This window comes from Erpetoichthys calabaricus, chromosome 9 (assembly GCF_900747795.2).
Source record: "Erpetoichthys calabaricus chromosome 9, fErpCal1.3, whole genome shotgun sequence".
NCBI classification, from domain to species: Eukaryota; Metazoa; Chordata; class Cladistia; order Polypteriformes; family Polypteridae; genus Erpetoichthys; species Erpetoichthys calabaricus.
Window position 1 is genome coordinate 42,147,909 of NC_041402.2, and position 23,327 is coordinate 42,171,235.

The 23,327-nt window shown below is 39.6% G+C and overlaps 1 protein-coding gene across 2 annotated transcripts in view; it reads right to left on the bottom strand.

Moving 5' to 3' along the window:
• Positions 1–5,412, bottom strand: part of slc12a3 (solute carrier family 12 member 3) — a 45,309-nt gene extending 39,897 nt beyond the window's left edge. The window contains exons 1-2 of one of the 2 annotated variants that reach the window (XM_051931678.1): positions 5,046–5,412; positions 3,276–3,410 (exon numbers count right to left, since the gene is read on the bottom strand). In XM_051931678.1, coding sequence (XP_051787638.1) covers positions 3,276–3,410; positions 5,046–5,348 — 438 coding nt within the window. In that variant the 5' untranslated portion in view covers positions 5,349–5,412. The remainder of the gene's footprint in view (positions 1–3,275; positions 3,411–5,045) is intronic. The other variant, XM_028809372.2, reaches the window with a different exon arrangement.
• Between the last annotated feature and the right edge of the window lie 17,915 nt (positions 5,413–23,327).

A 23,327-nucleotide genomic window follows, 5' to 3' on the forward strand; every position in this document is an offset into this window, starting at 1 on the left:
CACATTCCTGTTGCTCACTGTGTGGAGTTTGCATGGTCTCCCCATGTCCATGTGGGTTTCCTCCAGGTGCTCCAGTTATCTCCCACAGTCCAAAGGCATTCAGGTTAGGTGGATTGGCAATGTTTAATTGGCCTGTGTGTGTGGCTGGGTGAGGGTGTGTGTGTTTTCACCGTGTGATGAGCTGGAATCCTGTCTTGGTATTGTTCCTGCTTGTGCCCCATGCTTGCTGGGATAGGCTTCAACTGCCCAGTGACCCTGCCGTGGACAAGCAGATTTAGGAAATGGATGGTCCTACCATGAAGTCTTAAAGAAAGCTAAAATAATTTCCTACAAATGTACCTAATATCTTAGATTAATTTAGCATAGGATGCAAAAGTAAAAAAACACTAAATATACTTTAATTCAGTTCTTCTCATCTGATTTACATTTGTAAATTTTACATGCTAAATTTGCAGTATTAAGCAGACTTTACCTGATTTATTTAGAGGTGTTTAATACATTAAATTTGGGTTTTCTTTAAACCCACTAAAACATGAGGCTAAATTTAACCCAAAAAGTGGTGCAAATTTCTGTCTCAATTTTTATGGATAAACCATATACCATCCATCCATTATCCAACCCACTATATCCTAACTACAGGATCACGGGGGTCTGCCGGAGCCAGTCCCAACCAACACAGGGCGCAAGGCAGGAAACAAACCCCGGGCAGGGCGCTAGCCCACCACAGACCATACACCTTTTTTATTCGAATTTCCATAAGGTTATTGAATCATTCCGGCTACCTCAAAACTGAACCGAACATATCCAGTCCCTTAACTCAAAAAATACTCTCACCCTCTTGGCCTCTTCTCTACAACCTTGCTGCTACTTTTCACATTGTTAGCTAAAGCTCTTCTGAACCTTCTGGAATTTGTCATTATTGGGTGCATTTTTATCCATCTGCCTTCAGTCACCATCCTCTCCTCCCCTTTCCACTTCACTCCTCCCCACTCATCAAGTTCCTCAAGTGTGGCCTCAAGTTCCATTTCTATGTTGAAGTTAAATATCTCGTCATCAGACTACTCCAAGATTCACCCACACATGGGAGATTTACACTGATTCCTTCTTGATGTTAACACAAGGAGATTTTCCTAAACTGTGCAACATGACTTTTTCACTTTAATATCTTGGAACCTACCAACTGCATTCTTCTTCCCTATCTAGGAGTCATCTTGAAATCCTTCTAAAGTGTGACCCAATTATCACCTGCACATACTGGAGCATTGCTGTTCTTAACTTCTGGACTTGGGTCTCCTTTTTCTTTGAACATGTGCTTTGCAACATCTTTGCAATCACTCGGTTGGATAACTCCAACTTTCTACTTAGAAGCATTCCATGTGAAATATCAAACTCAGGACAGAGAGTTGCCAAACGCTTCAATCCTAAAACCCCTTAGCTGTCATGAGCACACTGGACCCACACTAATTTCAGAGTCATCTTTACTTTCCTGCCACCCACTGAAAGCCCAGCAATATCATAGAGCTTTACTTGTCTTGTATTAACCTGTGCAACAAATTTGATCCCAAAAAGCCAAATTCAAAACCCCTCTTCTCACTGCTCATTTTCTGCAAATTCCAAGTTTTTGAATATCTGCCTCCTGTATATTTCATTTTTTATGTTTTTGGACTTTTTTATATTATTAATTTATGGTATTTTAATGTGTCACTGGGGGATGCCACTTTGGCACCATTTTGGAATGTCGTTTCTGTCTGGTGTCACCATTTTGTGAAGTTCTTTATGGCCTGGCTTTAAGGCAATGCCTGTTTCATGGCATGTGGTATAATGAGTCATCTTTCTCCACCTACACAAAATGGTGGTCTGCTAAGTTACAATATTCAAAAGTTGGATAAAATTGAAAACAGACGACAAATGCATTGTTAGTGGTAGTTGAGGGAAAACATTAATGTTACTTATAGGAGTTTTGCAGTGGCATTTTGACAATCATTTTGTTTTTTTGCTTTGGCTTTAATGTTTTGATTTTACCTTCCATTTTTGCTATTATAAGCTTTGCCAGTCTCTGATAATGAATCTGCCTGCCCCTTACCTCCTTTTCCTGTTCATACCATTTGTCCTTAACTAAAAGATCTTTTTTTTTTTTTTACACTAAGCCTTTACTGGGCTTCACTCTTAATCTTTGTCTGGATTTTCTTCTTTTGCTCCAGTTTCCTCTATCTCACATCCTGAATAGGCTGACTCGCCTAGTGGGAGAGAGAGTGTGCGTGTGCGTGTGTGTGTGTGTGTGTGTGTGTGTATGTGTGTGAGACAATGAGTGCTGTAATCAACTGGCACCCCAAACCAGGGCTGAGCCCTGTCCTAAACCAGATGCTGTCAAAATAAGGCTCTCTTTACTAAATCTCAATAATTGAAATACGCAGGTCCACAAAATAATTGAAGTGTAAATCTTTGTCCACTCAATGTCTTGTTGTGAAATGCATTCTTTGGTTACAGTATATTAAGTGACACTTGGAAACTGTAATATTTCAATTTTAAACCTTGTTTACTATGAAAGGCATTCTATAAAAAATAAATTGAATGAATAATATAGACAGTTGTGCTATTTGAATAACAGAAAACTTCAAGGGATAAGTACATCACCTTCACTTGTCAAGCTCTAATATAATAAGAGCACAGATATTTATAAAACTCTTAGAAAATCAATTTAGATAATTGGAGTCTTTTCTATTTTTCAGCATCTGGACTGTGGGGCACCTGAGCTACCAAAAGAAAAATGCTACCAGCCAGCCTCTCCTCTGGGCATAGCTTCTCATAATATGCAGAAAGTCCCAAGCACCAAGTCAAACAATAGCACAACTATTAATCTACCAATCTGCCCTCTCACTAAATTCCATCCATCCATTTTCCAACCCGCCAAATCCGAACACAGGGTCACGGGGGTCTGCTGGAGCCAATCCCAGCCAACACAGGGCACAAGGTAGGAACCAATCCTGGGCAGGGTGCCAACCCACCGCAGGACACACACAAACACCCCCACACACTACGGCCAATTTAGAATCACCAATCCACCTAACCTGCATGTCTTTGGACTGTGGGAGGAAACCGGAGCGCCTGGAGGAAACCCATGAAGACACGGGGAGAACATGCAAACTCCACGCAGGGAGGACCCGGGAAGCGAACCCAGGTCCCCAGCTCTCCCAACTGCGAGGCAGCAGCGCTACCCACTGCGCCACCGTGCCGCCCCTCACTAAATTAAAAATATAAAAAAATGATTTATGTACCATAACACCTTTGATCCATCCAAATCTGACTGGTTCACCTAAAGGCTTTTCTTCACTTTGTTCATCTTCTCCGTCTTTCTTTGCCTCTCCGTCAGCACTGTCTGTGCTTTCATAAACGGGTGGCAGAACTTCATCCTGTGCAAAGAACACAAAATTACTGCTCTGAGAAGCACACACACCAGGTAGTGGTCACATCAAAAGTCATTACAGGCTGTGAACTCACCCTTCAAAATACGTAGCCTCCTGTATCCAGTGAACATTTATTCTACTAAAGACATTTTCTACAGGTGTTCTCTCCACTAAAATGTTTGTGAAGCTTATGAAGTGAAAGCTTGACTTTTAATAATTATGAAACCAAGAAACATTGCAAAGTAAACAAGAACAGCCTGTGAACACTAAAATATCTGATGTCTTTCTGATGCTATAAACACCATCTCAAAATGATAAATTATGTATTTAATAGAGCATAGCAAGTGCCAAGAGTACCGCTAATCCTTTAATCAAATGAAGCCAGTATAGACTCTGGCTTGTGGCAACCCAGTAATGCAGCAAGTAAGGTAAGAAAATTAATGAATTGATTTTTTTTTTTTTTGCATGAAAAGTTGTGCTTTGTTTTAATTTGGTTACAATATGGTTAAATAGTGGTGCTGCCTCACAATCCAGCATCTTTGATTCAAATCCCAGAGATGGTCATTGTCTGTGTGGAATTTGCATGTGCTGTTTATGTCTGTATGGGGGTATTCCACCTACATACCCAAAGAAAAATAACGGTTCTTAAAGTGGCACTGGATTGTGTGGTTCCTCTTAGAACCCATGCTTGACAAAGAACCATTTCATTCTAGGAAGAGTTCCTTGCATATAAAATTAGGTCTTTCTGCTTTGAAAGGTTCCTAATATGTGGACAAAACAGAAATCTTTGATGTATGGTAGGAAAGACAGGATAGATCAAGAAAACCTGAACTTAGCCTGTATTATTGCATGCATCAAAGTCCTTTTTAAATCAAAAACGCATTGGTATTTCTCAAATATGTTATCTATTTAGGCAGCCTGTAACAGATCTAAACACATCAAACTACTTTCTGGAACCTTCACATGGATGGTTCTTTGGGAACCAAAAATAGCTCTCCTATGGCATTGCTTTAAGAACCACTGTGGCTCCTTTATTTTAAGAGTGGAGGTTTTTCGGTGAACTGATGACTAAAAATTGACATTTAGTGCAGGATCCCTGAAATGGATTAAGCAAAGTTAAAAAAATGTTTTTATGTGTGACTGTTGGTATCATTGTGCAGTGTACTGGGCTCAAAGAGAAGTGAATTTTATAAGAATAAACTGAGTACTTCATATATTTGAACCCATGATAATCGGCTGATGAATTATTATAACTAAAATCATCTCTGCAAAATTTCTGAGTGCAAAATATTGTTTCTGAATATTACATTCAAATTGATAATGTGAAATTTTGTTTAAACATAACATTAAGATCAATACAAAACATGAATGACAGTAAGTGGAAATGTGTGAGAAGTATCAATTCTGCTCAATATGGTTATGCTCATGTGAAATACAGTACTCATAAACATGCACATGTGCAAAATTATCATGTCTGGGTATCATCAAGATAGAAACCCTATCTATCTATTGAGCGATCGATCGTTGATAGATCCATTTCTGTTAATGTTCCAAACGTTTCATTATAAATAGACACAGACCTACAGCAGTTTCGAACAAACCTTCCAGGGCAATTGATAGCAATGAGCCCTGAACGCTCACCTGTCTGAAGGTGTGCAGCTGCGCCAGGGAGGGTCGATGCGTGCGGCTCTGGCCCGGACCCTGTGTGTTCGTGTAGTAGTCGTACTTGGGCACCGCGTCCATGGTGTTGTAGCCGAAGGTCCTCATGCTGAAGGTGTTGGTGTGGGTCGGGCTGTCCGGATTGCTCATCTCGTAAGTGCCAGAGTCGCTCTGCGCGTACTGGTATTTTGCGCTGTCTTCTGCGCTAATTAGCGTGCTAATCGTGAATCTGCCATGAGCCAGGGGAGGATCAATGGTGATCTCGGGAACTGTGAGGTCTGCCATTGATCACTTTGTGCCGCTCGCCAAACACCGTGGCTCAGGTGAGAAGAAAATAAACCATCTGGAAGCTCGGACGCTTTTATATAGTCGCCAGCCAGCTCTAGCCGGTCCAGGGTCACTACGTTATCTGAGCCCTGGAGCTTAAAATGGTAGGAGCCAAAAATTTTTGCAACCGGTGAAATAAAGTGGCTATTCTAACGGCGTTTTAAAGTTTGCTGCGCTTTAAATATTAATGCGCGTATACTCTTGACAATGTGGTAGATAAGAAACGAGCGCCCGAAAAGGCTGGAGACAGCGTCTGACTGCTCAATGCAAAGGCTCAGCATTAGATAAGATTTAAGAATATGTGCTGTTTTTCTGCATTTTAAAGGAAAATAAATGCAGGAGTATAATGGCATTTGTATGTATACAAGGATCGTAATTAGTCTCCAGTTATATATTCTAATTGCTCTTCATTTCCTCCAGATTTGGTACGAGTTTGCCTTAAACCAATTTAATTGCACACTTTTGAGTAATTTACAAAGCACTGTTCTTACATCTAAGAAAAAAGACTGCTTGAAACGTCCCAATACTTATGAACCTGTAATACTAAATCTGTTTACGGGGTTGTCATCTTGATAATGCTTTCTGATCATAATTCCTTGTAAAAGGCTATATAACATTTCACGCTGTGTAAAATAAACATTCATTTAAAAAAGAAGACTGGATTGTGAAACACAATAGACTTACGATATAAACATACTTTAAATACCAGAGCAGAGTCACAGAGTGCGTTATGATTGCGTATGACTGCCTGTCTGACATAATCTTATCTGTACTCTGTAGTGTCTTCTATAACACTAATAACGCTGAATTCCACCTAAAATATAACCATGTTTCAAAATTTAAGTTTGGGCTAACGTCACCCTACACACTTTTTGTTGAGTAACATCGAAACAAAAGTGGAATCGCTGCTGCAAAGCATAGCGTAGTCATTGTGTGTGTGTGTGTGTGTGTGTGTGTGTGTGTGTGCCATCCATCCATTTTCTAAACCCGCTTATCCAGAGCAGGGTCGCTGGGCAGCTGGAGTCAATCCCAGCAAGCACCGGGCACAATTTACAAGGCGGGAACAACCCATGCGCAGGGCGCCAGTCCATCTAAGGGCGATCACATACGGGCGCGCATTGGGGCCAATTTAGTAACGCTAATTTAATCTAGCGCCAGTGGCCTTGGACTGCAGCAAGAAACCCGCGAGCTCATGTTGGGGCGAACATAAAAACTCAACGCCAGGAATACCCGGGACTTGAAACGCGGCCTCTATTACTGTATCGCGTGGAGCCACATCCTGTACCGGTAGGCGCAAAGCCGAAAGCAAACCTGAACGGGATGCCAGCACACCCTCATATCCAACGCCAGCATGTGTCAAATTTTGATTGAGCCATTAGACTCTTGTTCGGAAAGTCCGAGTGAAACAGAACACCCAAAGAAAACCCGCCAGGACTTTGTTGGCGGAAGAGCTACGGTGCAATGTCATGAAGCTTTTAATTATATTCTTCCTCCATTAATTTTCGGGTCCCAATTGCCTCGTCACAAACAACATCCGTTGAAAAGCCGAAACAACTTACGGACTGGACACCACGCTTCATCGCACGATACACCGTTCAGTATGTCTAATAGTATTACCGCTATGTGATCCGAACTGAATCATCGTTAGAATTAATTTGGGTAAAATATTTATGTAAAATGAGAGTTGTCTTAAATGATATTTTACTGTAGATGTTAATCATTGTACCACAATTTGCGAGTAAACGTGCACTAAATATAAAACGAAAACGGTTTGGTCAGATCTTCCTACAGGACGAACAGCTCCACAGTAGCCCTAACCACTGCACTGTTTACGGAACCGCAACGTGACCAGTGCCGGGCGTATACGGACCACGCACGAGAGCACCCAGACACACAAACAAGTATGCAGCACACGCATGTACTCACACATAGTACTTCTGTGCTCACCGGTTTAATTTTTTTTTTTTTTTTTGCGCTCTACGCCTTTAATTACAAAACGCGTTTGTGTATGTATTCATACAATATCCATCTGCTTTTCTTTAAGTCGCTTTTTCCACTACACGGCTCGTCCATCACTATATAGATCAGGGGTTCTCAATGTCGGTCCTGGGGACCCACTGTAGCTTCAGGTTTTTGTGCCAACCAGATTCCTAATCAGTGACAACATCTGATAACATTGAGCTCAATTAATTAGCAGACATTTTTTTTCTCTTCACTTATTCTTCATTAAGAAAGCACCGTAGCATGTTTTACATTTATAAGGCATTTAGGAATATTTCTGCTAGAGATTTAAATGCTTAACCTTTTGTTGATTTCATTCTATTTTGCCCTTTCTCTGTGCAGTTTGCTCCCTTCATTGTATCCTAATAATGACAACCAGCGGAGCAGACAGCCAGGCAAACAACAAGGCTGCAACTACTTCAGCGTTAGACCCACTAATTAGAAAATAATGAATTAATTAAACAATTAGAACACTCTGCAAAAAACAGAATGAAAATCAAGATGAAAATATTGTTAAAAAGAAAACAAAATACATTATTCCAATGTAACTGCTTGGTACATTTTAATATACCAAACTTAGTTTTCTAATTTCTACATTCTTCCCAAAACACAGAATTTGACAAATAACAGTTCACTTAATTAGCCCAGGAGTCCAATTAAAAATAGAAGCTGGTTGGAACAAAAACCTGCAGTCACCCAGGACCGACACTGAGAACCTCTGATATAGATGTTAATATTTTCAAAGTATCATTTCTTAAAACCGTATTTCTCAAAGTTTGTTCACATACAAGGATTTTGCACTTTGAACTCCTGACAAATAACGTGCATAAACTTGAGTGGGCAACTGACTGATCGTCTGGGTCACCGCCAGTGTGGAAAGGTCACTTGCTTCTCCCAGTGTTAGTGTGGGGTTTTCATCGGGCATTTATGATTCTTCCCTCTCATGATGAAGTAGGTTCGGTTATGTGAGGTGTTCACAGTGTTAGTGTGGGGTTTTCATCGGGCATTTATGATTCTTCCCTCTCATGATGAAGTAGGTTCGGTTATGTGAGGTGTTCATTACCCGAGAATCAGTGAGTTTGTGTATGAGATTGTGCTCTGAGAAGGAATGGCATCCTTGTCGGCTTAGCGCTAGGCACCCATAAAATAGATGTGTGGACATTCACCAATAAGTGCATGAATTTGAAGGCAATACATATTGATGGCAATAATTGTAAAAAAATATTTTAAATAGAATTCTTAGTAGTCATGAATATTTGCACAAGTTTGGATAGTCCTTTACCTTTTCTCAAATAGTATGTAGAATCATGAAAGGCTTCGTAAATCCAGGTAATGGCTGATGACTCTTGGTAGATGGACAATCTAGGGACAATTTGTAATAATGCTTCTGTTTGAGGACAAGGTCTTAAATGTTTCACTCTCAGATAGATAGATAGATAGATAGATAACTATAATATTGTGAATTTCCCCTTGGGATTAATAAAGTATCTATCTATCTATCTATCTATCTATCTATCTATCTATCTATCTATCTATCTATCTATCTATCTATCTATCTATCTATCACACAACTATTTTTCTTATCCAAAAATACGTTTACTTTATTCTAGATAATCACATAAAACAGCAATGAGCAGTAATATACTGTATACATACTGCACATTTACAGTATAGACACAATACATGCAGGTTAAAGACACACTAAAGTATTGTATTGTATCATCTTTTTTTTAAACATGCTTATGCCATTACAATTTTTGTTGCTGAATACTGATTTTTTTAGTGTTGTGCCATATTCATCTTCTCAAGCAGGAATGACTACATGAGAGATAAAGCCTCTATTTCTGTTCTAAATTGTAGATATAGGGAGGGAAGAAGGTGTGTGGGGTCCTCTGTAATCTTGGCTGCTTTCTTTTTTGCCTTTGTACCAAACTGGTCATATAGCCCCAAACATTGATGTAGATGAGAAGCTGGCAGTGAACAGGTTATTTCTGTCCTTTCCCTCTTGGTGTCCATATAGATTCATACTGTAATTCAGGTCCAAGATGGTCATTATGCTTTCTTTGTGTCCCTAAATCTGCAGGACACTGGAGGAAACATTAACACTTCTTAGCCTCCTTAACATACACTTGCGTTACTGACACATTGTGTAGCTATCCTGTTGAGGTGTAAGTTGCTGTCCAACATCTTAAATTAGTAGACCCTCACAAGCATTTGGGGTCCCCTCGGTAACTTCCTAGGATGAGGTTAGAGGAATATCTTTGACATAATTGACTGCCATGGAGGAGCTTTCCAAGTAGTAGTCAGGAGTATAACAGGTTTTGCTTTAACAAATAAATTGTAGCATTTGGAATTCTGATGTTAATACTCCTGCCATATATGAAGGAATTCATTTCAAATTATCTGTGCATAGTGCTCTTCACTGAGTTCCGCTTCACTTGCACCAGTTTAAAATAATAATACATTCACAATACATTTCTTACAACATTAATGTATATCTACAGTGGGCTGGCGCCCTGCCCGGGGTTTGTTTCCTGCCTTGCTCCCTGTGTTGGCTGGGATTGGCTCCAGCAGACCCCCGTGACCCTGTATTTAGGATATAGCAGGTTGGATAATGGATGGATGGATGGATTAATGTATATAAACACTTGTATTAAGTTAAATACCGAAGGACAAGAAGAGGGGGAGACATGTCCAGAGGCAGGAGGAGAGGAGGAAAGTAAAGAGAGTGGAACTGAGGGTAGGAACTTTGAATGATGGCAGTTTGACTGGTAAGGGGAGAGAGTTAACAGATATGATGGAGAGAAGAAAGGTTGATATATTGTGCGTGCCAGAGACTAAATGGTAAGGGGAGTAAGGCCAGGTGGACTGGAGGTGGATTCCAATTGTTCTATCATGGTGTGGATGGGAGGAGAAATGGGGTAGGAATTATTCTGAAGGAACAGTATGTCAAGAGTGTTTTGGAGGTGAAAAGAGTGTCAGGCAAAGTAATTATTATGAAGCTGGAAATTGGAGGTGTGATGATGAATGTTGTTAGTGTATATGCACTGCAAGTTGGGTGTGCAATGGGTGAGAAAGAAGATTTTTGGAGTGAGTTGGATGAAGTGATGAACAGTGTACCCAAGGGACAGAAAGTGGTAATTGGAGTGGATTTCAGTGGGCATGTTGGTGAAGGGAATAGTGGAGACGACGAGGTGATGGGTAGGTATGGTGTCAAGGAGAGGAATGAAGAGGTGTCAGAGGATAGTGGATTTTGCCAAAAGGATAGACATGGCTGTGGTGAATGCGTATTTTAAGAAGAGGGAGGAACATAGGGTGACGTACAAGAGTGGAGGAAGATTCACATAGGTAGATTACATCCTATGCAGAAGAGTCAATCTGAAGGAGATTGAAGACTGCAAAGTGGTGGTAGGGTAAAGTGTAGTTAAGCAGCATAGGATGGTGGACTGTAGGATGATGTTGGGGATCAAGAAGAGGAAGTGAGTGAGGGCAGAGCCAAGGATCAAATGGTGGAAGTTGAAAAAGGAAGACTGCAAGTTTGAGTTTAGGGAGGAGGTGAGACAGGCACTGGGAGGCAGTGAAGAGTTACCAGACAGCTGGGAAACTACAGCAGATGTAGTAAGGGTGACAGCAAGAAGGGTGCTTGGCGTGATATCTGGAAAGAGGAAGGAGGAAAGGGAAACCTGGTTGTGGAATGAGGAAATACAGGAGAGTATACAGAGGAAGAGGATGGCAAAGAAGAAGTGGGATAGTCAGAGAGATGCAGAACGTAGATAAGAGTACAAGGAGATAAGGCACAAGGTGAAGAGAGAGGTGGCGAAGGCTAAAGAAAAGGCTTATGATGAGTTGTATGAGAGGTTAGAGAGAAAAGGACCTGTACCGATTGGCTAGACATAGGGACTGAGCTGGGAAAGATGTGCAGCAGGTTAGGGTGATAAAGGATAAAGATGGAAATGTAGTCACAAGCGAGGAGAGTGTGTTGAGCAGATAGAAAGAGTGCTTTGAGAGGCTGATGAATGAAGAGAACGAGTGAGAGAAGAGGTTGGATGATGTGGAGATAGTGAATCAGGAAGTGCAATGGATTAGCAAGGAGGAAGTAAGGACAGCTATGAAGAAGATGAAAAATGGAAAGGTCGTTGGTCCAGATGACATACCTATGGAAGCATGGAGGTGTTTAGGAGAGATGGCAGTGGAGTTTTTAGCCAGATTGTTTAATGGAATCTTGGAAAGTAAGAGGATGCCTGAGGAGTGGAGAAGAAGTGTACTAGTGTCAATATTTAAGAATAAGGGGGATGTGCAGGACTGCAGTAACTACATGGGAATAAAATTCATGAGCCACAGCATGAAGTTATGGGAAAGAATAGTGGAAGTTAGGTTAAGAAGTGAGGTGATGATTAGTGAGCAGCAGTATGGTTTCATGCTAAGAAAGAGCACCACAGATGCGATGTTTGCTCTGAGGATGTTGATGGAGAAGTTCAGAGAAGGCCAGAAGGAGTTGCATTGCATCTTTGTGGACCTGGAGAAAGTATATGACAGGGTGCCTTGAGAGGAGTTGTAGTATTGTATGAGGAAGTCGGGAGTGGCAGAGAAGTATGTAAGAGTTATACAGTAATCCCTCCTCCATCGCGGGGGTTGCGTTCCAGAGCCACCCGCGAAATAAGAAAATCCGCGAAGTAGAAACCATATGTTTATATGGTTATTTTTATATTGTCATGCTTGGGTCACAGATTTGCGCAGAAACACAGGAGGTTGTAGAGAGACAGGAACGTTATTCAAACCCTGCAAACAAACATTTGTCTCTTTTTCAAAAGTTTAAACTGTGCTCCATGACAAGACAGAGATGACAGTTCTGTCTCACAATTAAAAGAATGCAAACATATCTTCCTCTTCAAAGGAGTGTGCGTCAGGAGCAGTGACTGTCATAAAGACAGAGAAAGCAAACAAATCAATAGGGCTGTTTGGCTTTTAAGTATGCGAAGCACCGCGGCACAAAGCTGTTGAAGGCGGCAGCTCACACCCCCTCCGTCAGGAGCAGGGAGAGAGAGAGAGAGAGAGAGACAGAGTTTGTTTTTCAGTCAAAAATCAATACGTGCCCTTCGAGCTTTTAAGTATGCGAAGCACCGTGCAGCATGTCGTTTCAGGAAGCAGCTGCACAAAAGATAGCAACGTGAAGATAATCTTTCAGCATTTTTAGACGAGCGTCCATATTGTCTAGGTGTGCGAACAGCCCCCCTGCTCAATCCCCATACGTCAGGATCACAGATAGTCAGCGCAAGAGAGAGAGAAAAGTAAGCAATCTAGCTTCTCAGCCATCTGCCAATAGCGTCCCTTGTATGAAATCAACTGGGCAAACCAACTGAGGAAGCATGTACCAGAAATTAAAAGACCCATTGTCCGCAGAAATCCACGAACCAGCAAAAAATCCGCGATATATATTTAAATATGCTTACATATAAAATCCGCGATGGAGTGAAGCCGCGAAAGGCGAAGCGCGATATAGCGAGGGATCACTGTACAGGATATGAACAAGGGCAGTGTGACAGTGGTGAGGTCTGCGGTAGGAGTGACGGATACATTCAAGTTGGAGGTGGGATTACATCAGGGATCTGCTCTGAGCCCTTTCTTATTTGCAATGGTGATGGACAGGTTGACAGACAAAATTAGAGAGGAGTCCCCATGAACTATGATGTTTGCTGATGACACTGTGATCTGTAGCGATAGTAGGGAGCAGTTGAGGAGACCCTGGAGAGGTGGAGACATGCTCTAGAGAGGAGAGGAATGAAGGTCAGTAGGAACAAGACAGAATACATGTGTATAAATGCGAGGGAGGTCAGTGGAATGGTATGGATGCAGGGAGTAGAGTTGGCGAAGGTGGACAAGTTTAAATACTTGGGATCAACAGTACAGAATAATGGGGATTGTGGAAGAGAGCTGAAAAAGAGTGCAGGCAGGGTGGAATGGGTGGAGAAGAGTGTCAGGAGTTATTTGTGACAGATGCGTATCAGCAAGAGTGAAACGGAAGGTCTACAGGACGGTAGTGAGACCAGCTGTTATATGGGTTGGAGATGGTGGCACTGACCAGAAAGCAGGAGATAGAGCTGGAGGTTAGGGTTAGGGTTAGGGAGTTAAACATGCTAAGATTCGCACTGGGTGTGACGAGGATGGAGAGGATTAGAAATGAATACATTAGAGGGTCAGCTCAAGTTGGTCGGTTGGGAGACAAAGTCAGAGAGGCGAGATTGCATTGGTTTGGACATGTGCAGAGGAGAGATGCTGGGTATATTGGGAGAAGGATGCTAAGAATAGAGCTGCCAGGGAAGAGGAAAAGAGGAAGGCTTAAGCAAAGGTTTATGGATGTGGTGAGAGAGGATATGCAGGTGATGGGTGTAACAGAGCAAGATGCAGAGGACAGAAAGATATGGAAGGTGATCCGCTGTGGCAACCCCTATTGGGAGCAGCCGAAAGAAGTAGAAGAAGATTAAGTTAAATACACAATAAGAGCGAACAAATGCATGTTGATTAATACAGACAAATCATGACATTATGAAGGCTTTACTGTCCCCTCATTTCCTCAAGTTGAGTAAATGAATCTGTTAACATACATTTGATAGGAGGACATGGCGTGGAGCAGACAGCTAATATCAGTAAACAGGAGCAAAAACAGAAACCAAATGGAATAAGAGAGAATTAGACAATGAGAAACTCAAAAATTCTTTATTTTAGTGCCAGATCCAGTTCAGTGAAGCCGTGTAGCAACATACAAGTTAAACACTACAATGATAACAGAAAACCTGTGTTTGGGATGAGTGACCAGAAGAGGTAACATTATTTTACAAAGACGTAGGAGTGGAAAGGCAGTGGGATTCGGTTGTGTATAAGAGAGAATTTTAATATATTTGAAGTGCTAAACACTTAAATGGCAGTGTGATTCTTTCTGAAGTTTATGGATGATGAAAGAAGGACTATATTGATGATTTCTACAATGAAAGCAATCTAACATAACAAATTCAGACTCCCATTATTTAACATACAGTTACACCATTAGCCTGTCAAGGTTGGTTAGATAGATAGATAGATAGATAGATAGATAGATAGATAGATAGATAGATAGATAGATAGATAGATAGATAGATAGATAGATAGATAGATAGATAGATAGATAGATACTTTATTAATCCCAAGGGGAAATTCACTCCAGCAGCAGCATACTGATAAAAAACAGAATGCACAAAGATGCCTATGGCCAACATTGGCTTTGTTATTTAAATGTAGCACTTCTAGAGGGATGGTTTCCCAAACAAGTTGACTAATTTTAAAGCATTTCCTTATAAGAAAAAAATTGTGTAGTTATGCTTTTCCCTAATTTTTGGCTGTTTAATATGGGCAAACATATGTAATTAGAATAAACACATGTCCTATCTTTAGGTAAATGTGACGTGTGTTCCGAAACAGTTTCCCAAACTGATGTGTACTCAATTATGTTGACTGTTTTGTATGCCACTTTGGATAAAAACATGTGCTAAACAATTAAAAGTTAAGGTACATTTTTCTCTTTTTCATAAAGAATGATCTCTTTTCAGTGTAACTAGTCAAGCCACTAGCACATATAATGCATGTGTACGCTATTGTCACATATTGCAGAGTCATCAACTTCCAAAGAATAACCCAGGGAAGGGACATGGACCTTAAGTAGTGGACGTGTTATTTTGGAAAAACTATCACTTCTTTAGAATTTATTGTCGTGGTGTGATTATTACTAACAACTGTCTAACTATTGTGAGCTGCAAATGCTGCCAGAAGTGACCAAGTTCATTTAAAACAAATTAATTTTTCAACACTGACATTTACTTTTCTGCAAAAACACATGTAATATGTTCACTCACAACATTATTTTCTGTGAAGGGAGGATGAAAAATGCAATGTGAATAATGTACGCCACACGGTAGTTAAATTACCTGCAGAACAAATGTAGTATCTTACTGACAGAGTACCAGACATGCTTATTTCCCTACTCAGGTTTTCTTTTCTTATTTTTGCCTTGCAGACAACAGTTGAGTTTGGCTCAATAGGACCCTGTATAGACCTTGAATGACATTTATGGTATGTGATTGATATGGAGGTGAGGTGCATATACACCACCCAGTAAAATTACCACATAAAGGAACAGAAGATACACCAGCCATCTCTAGCCATTCACCCCACACCCTTAAAAATAAAGGTGCCACAGTGGTACTTAAATGCAATGCCATACGGGAACAATTTTTAGTTCCCAAAAAGCCCTTCCACATGAAGGTTCTAGAAAAAAAAAACTATTTATTTGGATCCATAACGGGCTCCATACAGTAAATAACCATGAATAGATGGTAACAGATTTGTGAAACACTGATGGCTCTTAATTTTCTTCAGGTTTTCTTAATCTGTTAGTTTCCTGCTAGGCAGCCTACCATACAATTAAAATATATATATATATATATATATATATATATATATATATATATATATATATATATATATATATATATATATATATTCTGAATAGTTAAATCGCCTTGGGACACTTTTATTTCGGCGAGTCTTTAAGAATAACTAGTCAGGAGACTGAATGTATCACCTATGATCCCCGTTGAAAATGAACTATCAGAAAGACTGGATTATGAGGAATTAGAAGAAACGCTCCCAGCCTAGAAAGTTAAACAATTTAAAGTCTGGAAAATACTCGCAAACAAGGCTTATAGTCCATGTACTTCAATTACTTATATTTTAATTATAACACTTCATCATCTAATGCATTTCAGGTAAAACAAGGCATTTCTTCATAAATAATACATAAAATGTGAGTTTCCCGATTTGTTTTCCAATCCAGAAATGCAAATCTAAAAATGAACACTTATTTCAAGTCACGTCAAGTTTATTGTCATGGGTAGATGGTGTAATGAAATTTGTACTTGCATGTCTCAGAACCGTTAACCAAATATAATAACGTAAAAAATATAGAAATATTTATCAGTACGTATTTTCATACAGTAAATTTTCTTATGTTACAATATATTTTAATTGCCTGGTTTCCTCCATCAGTCCAAAGACCTGCAGATTAGGGGGATTGGCAATTGGTCCGTGTGTGTGTGTCTGTGTGTGTGTTCATCCTGCGATAATCCGGCGTTTTGTCCATGGATTGTTCCTGCCTTGCACTGGATACTTGCTGGGATAGGTCCCGTCTTCCCCGCAGTCCTGCTTTGGAATAAGCGGATTTGAAAGTAGATTGATGGATGAATGATTGGCTATCCAGCAATCGTCCTACCAATGGATGGCAATTGTCCCTGGATTTTCTAGTCAGAGTACCAGTTGTGCTGTAGGAAGGAGTGAGAAAAGCGACTGTGGAGGATGACTGAGGGCTTTAATTATACGGTTTGTTTTTTTAATACAGCGAGTATTTTATATACTCCGCCGTGCAACTGTGCTCCCCCGCTTAGCCTCTGGCCACACAACGCCACCATGTCTTCCGCCTCGTGAGCGCGTTAATTATTATATGTTGGAGATCTAAAGTAAGATAGCCCCGTTATAAAAATAAGTCACAAGAATGCTTTCGGGTGCACAGGATAAAACCAGTAACTACTGCAATTTAGGGTATTTAATGAATCTACCTTTAAACGCGCATTACTAATCGATCCGGAGACGGAAGTCTAAGAATGTGGGGCTCCATGATAGCATAAAACTCTCCAATCCGTTGACCGCTGGCGAAAAGGGTCTGTTCAGGCTCACGATATGAAGCACCGACGGACGAGGCGCAGGGTCAGTTATGCACTCACACGAGGTCAGCATAGAATGGCCAGGTGATTGCACACATATCTTTGTGGTTGTGGGAGGAAAGTTGGGCAACCCAAAGAAGGACACACGTACACAAAGGGAAAAGGCGTGTGCAGATGGTTTTACTGTAAAGTCTAATGTTGCCTATACAAGAAAGTCTGTCCCGCATTACTCAAAGCTAATTTGAGTTGGTGAGCAGGAATGGGTTCTGGACTTTTAAAAGGGGCTCAAGTATTACTGTTTCCTCTGGAAGATTTTTTTTTTTTTTTGGAGATTCATATTGATAAGTATGGAGCACAATTGGCGATCTTCGCACGCGCTTTTGATGACGCCAAAAGGCGACCCGACTTTCTCTCTTGGAGAGATGGTTATACATAAAAGAGTAATATGTAGCATTGCTCAGTATTTCAGGGACCCGTAAAAGTTTAGACTAACTTGTTAAGTCTCCTTTTATGACCCACACAAAGTTTTTTTTTAAATTTTTTTTAGTTAAACACTAGTAATATCTAAAACATCAACCTAATATTTGATTACATTACATTCGATTGTCTACACAACAAATCAAAACTTTAGAAGCCTATATGGTACATAGAACAAAGTCAATAATTGTAACATTCGACTGGTCAATTTGGAGGTGTAACTCCCTGCTGGTTCAGTTGCTGTTGTGCCACCTATGTGAACTGTGCATTTTCACTTCATGTCTACCATCTCTAGCCCGTCCCACAGTGGATATGTGCTTGAGTGTCCATTCTATCCAAGGTGGACTCCTTCATTGTGTAGCAATCAGTAAGAAAGAAAATGGTCAGAAGCGTAATAAAATTTACTAGACCCTTTCAAAATAATAACAGAAAAAAGTCCACTTTCTTAGATATGCTCCCCAGCTTGTGTGCACAAGCCATTCATATTCTACCATTGGGAACCTCAAAGCAAATGCCAGTCTGACAGAGTGAAGACATGGCAGGGATTTCCATCTTTAAACGGGAATGTGCCAAAATCCTCAAATTACCTTTCAGCTACCATGGAAGGTTATCTTGGAAGAATCTTTATATGCTTGAACCTAACAGTAGTTAGCCTTTAGGGCACAGAAGGGGAGTTTTTTTTGTTTTTTTAGCTTAGTTTGATTATTCTGAAGCTCAAGTAGTGTTTTGATCAGTCAGCTTGCTGGGTAGAACCAGAACCCACATCCTAGAAAATGTAGAAATTACATTTATAATGGTGGACAGACAAAGCACAGGGCTGAAAACAATTAGTGTGTGTAAAACCACATTTTACATGATCTGAAAACAATACAAATTTACAGATTGGTTAAAAATTGGCAATTCTTACAGAAGTCTTTTCAAGGTAAAAGTGTTACACAATTATTCTTAAGCTGATAAGACAAATAAAATAAGAGTTTTAAATAAGAAAAACATTCTCAAATCACCAAGAACTGACAAATGTGCAATGAACAATTCTATGTAGCAACAGGATTACACAATCTGAACAATACATTATGTACTGTATGTCTTTTGGCACTCTTTAGGAATAAACTGTTTTGGCAGTTCCAATTTAAATCCTTATCAGTAAGAAGCACTAAATGAACGTTGTACAAAATGTGATGAAGTCATTGCCCGGAGAAAGAACTTTATTGTGAACTGGAAAGGAAGTTCCAGTTCACTTGAGATGCCCTGAATTAACATTAAAAGGCATTTGTATTTCATTAACTTGTCCAGCTCGGCACACGCCAATAGCTCGACTGACTCACTGTCAATGCACAGGTGATAAGGTGGCAGACGGCTAACCTTGAATAGTGGAAGTGTTGAAGCTTCAAAAGTCCGAAGGACTAGCAACCAAGGGGGAAAAAAAGGAGGCAACTACGTTCAGAAATATTAAATGAATGGCAGTGTGACTCAGACACCTAGGAATTGGACTTGAAACTCCAAAGCTAGTTGCTGAAATTCCAAATTTTATTATAAAGAAAATCATGTACAGTACCTTGCCAATATGTGAGAAAATTATTTCATAATGTGCCTTTTATGGTGTACACAAATGCTCACTACTTGAACAAAAAGCTATTTGGACACACCAGGACTGACAGTCTAGTTAGTAGTAACTATTTCAACTCTACAAGCTCTAAATGCCCATCTTTAAGCACATACATAAACAACTTTATTTGACATTTGAATGTGAATGATTTTGAGGTAGTTTCAACTAGATATGAAAACATATCACAGCTTCTTTGTGTTGCCTCGTCTCTCACTATTGTCACATACCTGGTGTTATTTTTTTCATACTGCAGCTGTTCTACATTTGTAGCATTCCAACATTTACTGTTTAAAATCTGTCCAGTAGGGCGGCACGGTGGCGCAGTGGGTAGCGCTGCTGCCTCGCAGTTGGGAGATCTGGGGACCTGGGTTCGCTTCCCGGGTCCTCCCTGCGTGGAGTTTGCATGTTCTCCCCGTGTCTGCGTGGGTTTCCTCCGGACGCTCCGGTTTCCTCCCACATTCCAAAGACATGCAGGTTAGGTGGATTGGCGATTCTAAATTGGCCCTAGTGTGTGCTGGGTGTGTTTGTGTGTGTCCTGCGGTGGGTTGGCACCCTGCCCAGGATTGTTTCCTGCCTTGTGCCCTGTGTTGGCTGGGATTGGCTCCAGCAGACCCCCGTGACCCTGTGTTCGGATTCAGCGGGTTGGAAAATGGATGGATGGATGAATCTGTCCAGTACATGTACAAGTTCCCCTTGTGTCCATCAATGGTTGTATCTCTATTTCAGTTTGAATGAGTTTATGCTCAGAGTGCCACAATTGGTTTACAAATTTTACTAAATACATAGTGTACATACACAAGATACAGACTTGGATACATACACTGTACAACAAAGTGACTTCAAACTGATTAAGATAAATAGATCCTATTAATTCATGTCCATTAATATTGTGTGCTAGGTGTGTGCTGATTTCTGAGATTGTACTCCTCCATGGTTACATTTGACATGTTATTATAATCACATTACTCTGTCATGGTGCTACTGGGTTTAAATTTTGGCCCCAAAATTTATGGGTTTCCTCTCAAGCCTTCTTGCAATGCTACATGGGTGAGTGTGCCTTGTGATGGACAGTCAGTCCAACCAGACATGGTTCATGCCTTTTGTCTGATAATCTCCGGAAGGTCTCCAGCGCCCTTAACTTGGTTTAGAAATTGAATAGCTTGATGAAAATAAACTGATGACTTAGGAGATTAGACAAACAGAAAACTTTTTATTGCTATTATTTTAATTTTATCTTCATAAATAAAGTGCTCAGATAACAGGCACACAATTTCTGGTCATATTATAATAGATAACAGCATATCAGACAGGAAACTTAAAGACAATGACAGTTAAGTCAAGCTGATGATAAAAAGTCACTTGTTTGTTGAAGGTGTAGAGTCTTCACAGAGGCGCCATTAACCATTGCTTTTGGTCTCGAAGCTTGTGGTACGATGCAACCCTGGTGTTATGAAATAGCCGGATTTTAGGAAGTGTGTTTCGTCGGCCTGATTCACAACACCAGCTGTTGCAACAATACCAGACACCATAAACCGCATTGGACCTCAGTACATCACACATACATATGGCTGATAAGGTGGTCTTGGGCCAGCACTGGCTTAGAAGGTGAAGAAAATGCAAACATTACAGCAGTTCTAAGTAAAGCAAAAATCAAAGTTGGAGGTCCAAATTTTCCAATAATTTAAGCTTTCTTTTTTTGAATTATTAGATTTGTTTTAGTGAATATGTAACATACACCGCACAAAAGCATACCATCGTACTATACATCATTTTCTCAATATCTCACTTTCTGAGCATTAAATGTCCCATTGGAAAGATTGAAATAACGTGAACATACCCAAGATTTTTTTTTGACAGCTCTTTAAAAGTTGCTTAATTGAGACAGAATACTTGAAACCCATTTTGATTCCAGTGCAATTTTTTAAAATTTCCTAAATTACATGTTGACCCTGTTCCCTGTAAAAGTATCAAGAAGCGACACACAGGAATAACAGACACTTTGATAATTCTGCATCACAACATGGGCCACTTCATGAACTGGAAATACCAAGTCAGAGTTTTAATTTTGATCGCCATGCAACAGGCAACGAAAATTAAAGACACACTTGAAACTGGCGGACATTGTGTAATAGTTGAACTGTAAGGAAGAATTCAGCATTTGTTGGTATGGCAAAGTGTAGAATTAGAATTGCTTACAACAATCAGGCTAAATGTGCTTTGCAGATATACATTATACTTTAGTGATCATTTGTACAACAAATGCCTAAAGCTTCCTCTTTTTTGAACAATACCTTATTACTCATATTTTCTCAGCTTCTTTATAAAAAAAACAATTATAGTTATTTAGGTATACAAGTGTGACTGAGAGAGAAGAATTGGTCAGAAGGAATACTAAAACTTTTTTCTGTTCTTCACCAATCTAACACAGTCTCCACCGATTAGGAGTCAACCAAAAGTCATTCAGAAAACAGATGGATGTTACTGACAAGCTTTGAAAGCCCTTCAGTCCCATTCCTAATGGAAGGTATTATAAAATGCATGTTGGGCTCTGTTTTTAAGTGCTATTATGTTTGCCTGTGACTCGATGTCTTAAAAATTGATTGTTTTTCCGTCTAAAATTTTAATTAGAAATGTTACCTTTAGGAAGTAAAGCGCTATCCTCTCAAGAGAAATCCATCGTCTAAAATAATTGCTGGAGGTACAAGTCCTAAATCATCATTAGATATTACCTACCAATAATGTATAAAAGAAACCTAATTTCTTGCATGCAATTGTGTAAAGAGAAAATGACCTTTTTAAAATACTTCTTGAAGAAAAACAGCAATGTCATATTGAAGCATAAAATTAAGTAAAACATCTCAGTTGGATATTAAATCATTGAAAACAGAATTGTCCCTCCACATATGTTGTTGTTGAACAAGGTGTTATTATTAATAACATAAGAAATTTGACGAGGAGACCATTCAGTCCATTAGATGTGTTGTTTAGCTAACAGCTGAACTGTCCCAATCTCTCTTCCAGATACTTTTTAATAAGAATATTAAACACAATATATTTGTATACGCATTAATTATATTTAATGATTTCCCCCCCCAATCAGTCTTACAAACTGGTTTCTGTCTTGCACCCAAAGACAGACACTGTTTTCCAGTGACCCTGAATGGAAATAGGCAAATTCAGAAAAATGGATGAAGTGGATGTAAAGAATGTTAGATAAAAAAAAAATAAATCTGAGGAGGGAGCTGAAGAGGGAGATGAAATGTAAGCAACAGTAACTTACTTACCTGGATAACAGCCATTTCAGCAACAACACACATTTTCTGTTATCAGAGTCTTGCAAAACAACAAGCAATTACATTGGAGATTTCACAGGGACTAATGTATTCTTTGACCTGCCTGGCAGTCAACCATTTTAAATCATGCGTGACAATACAACTCACAGAACACTGCATCATTTCTTTTTTAACATACTGTTCAAATTAGTCAGATCCTAAATATCTTCTCTGTGTTGAAATGCTTATTAATTCATCTAGCAGGTTACACATACCAAATAGCAATAAAAAGTCTCATTGCATTTATATATTGTATACATTCACTCAAACCAGCTGAAAACAACCATAAACACATAAAAATCAAAAGTACCTAAAAAGTGATAAAGAATGAAGAAAGTAAAGTTTGAAGTAGAAGTAACTTTAAAAAAGAAGCAACCTAAATAAAGAGAATTTCCATAAACTAATCAAGAAAGATGTAGGAAATAACAAGAAAGCCTGAGTACCAAAAAATAGTGAGGTGATGTGGGATACTAAACAATTTTAGATGTTTGAAGTTAATAAAAACGTACATAAGAGAACAGCAAGTGCTCAGTGCCGAAAAGTGCAAATTCTAGAAGATGCAGAAAATGTAATGTGCAGATGTAGATATATGCCATGTATATGGAAGAAAGCATAGGAAAAACTGTTACCTAAAATTCAGATTAGTAAAGAAATAATATTAAATGTCAAATTTCAAACATCTTTAACAGAGCAAGAAAATTACACTACTGTAGCATTATTTAAGAAAATTTTAACCACTAAACAAAAAATAAAACTAGCTACATGTACCTTATAG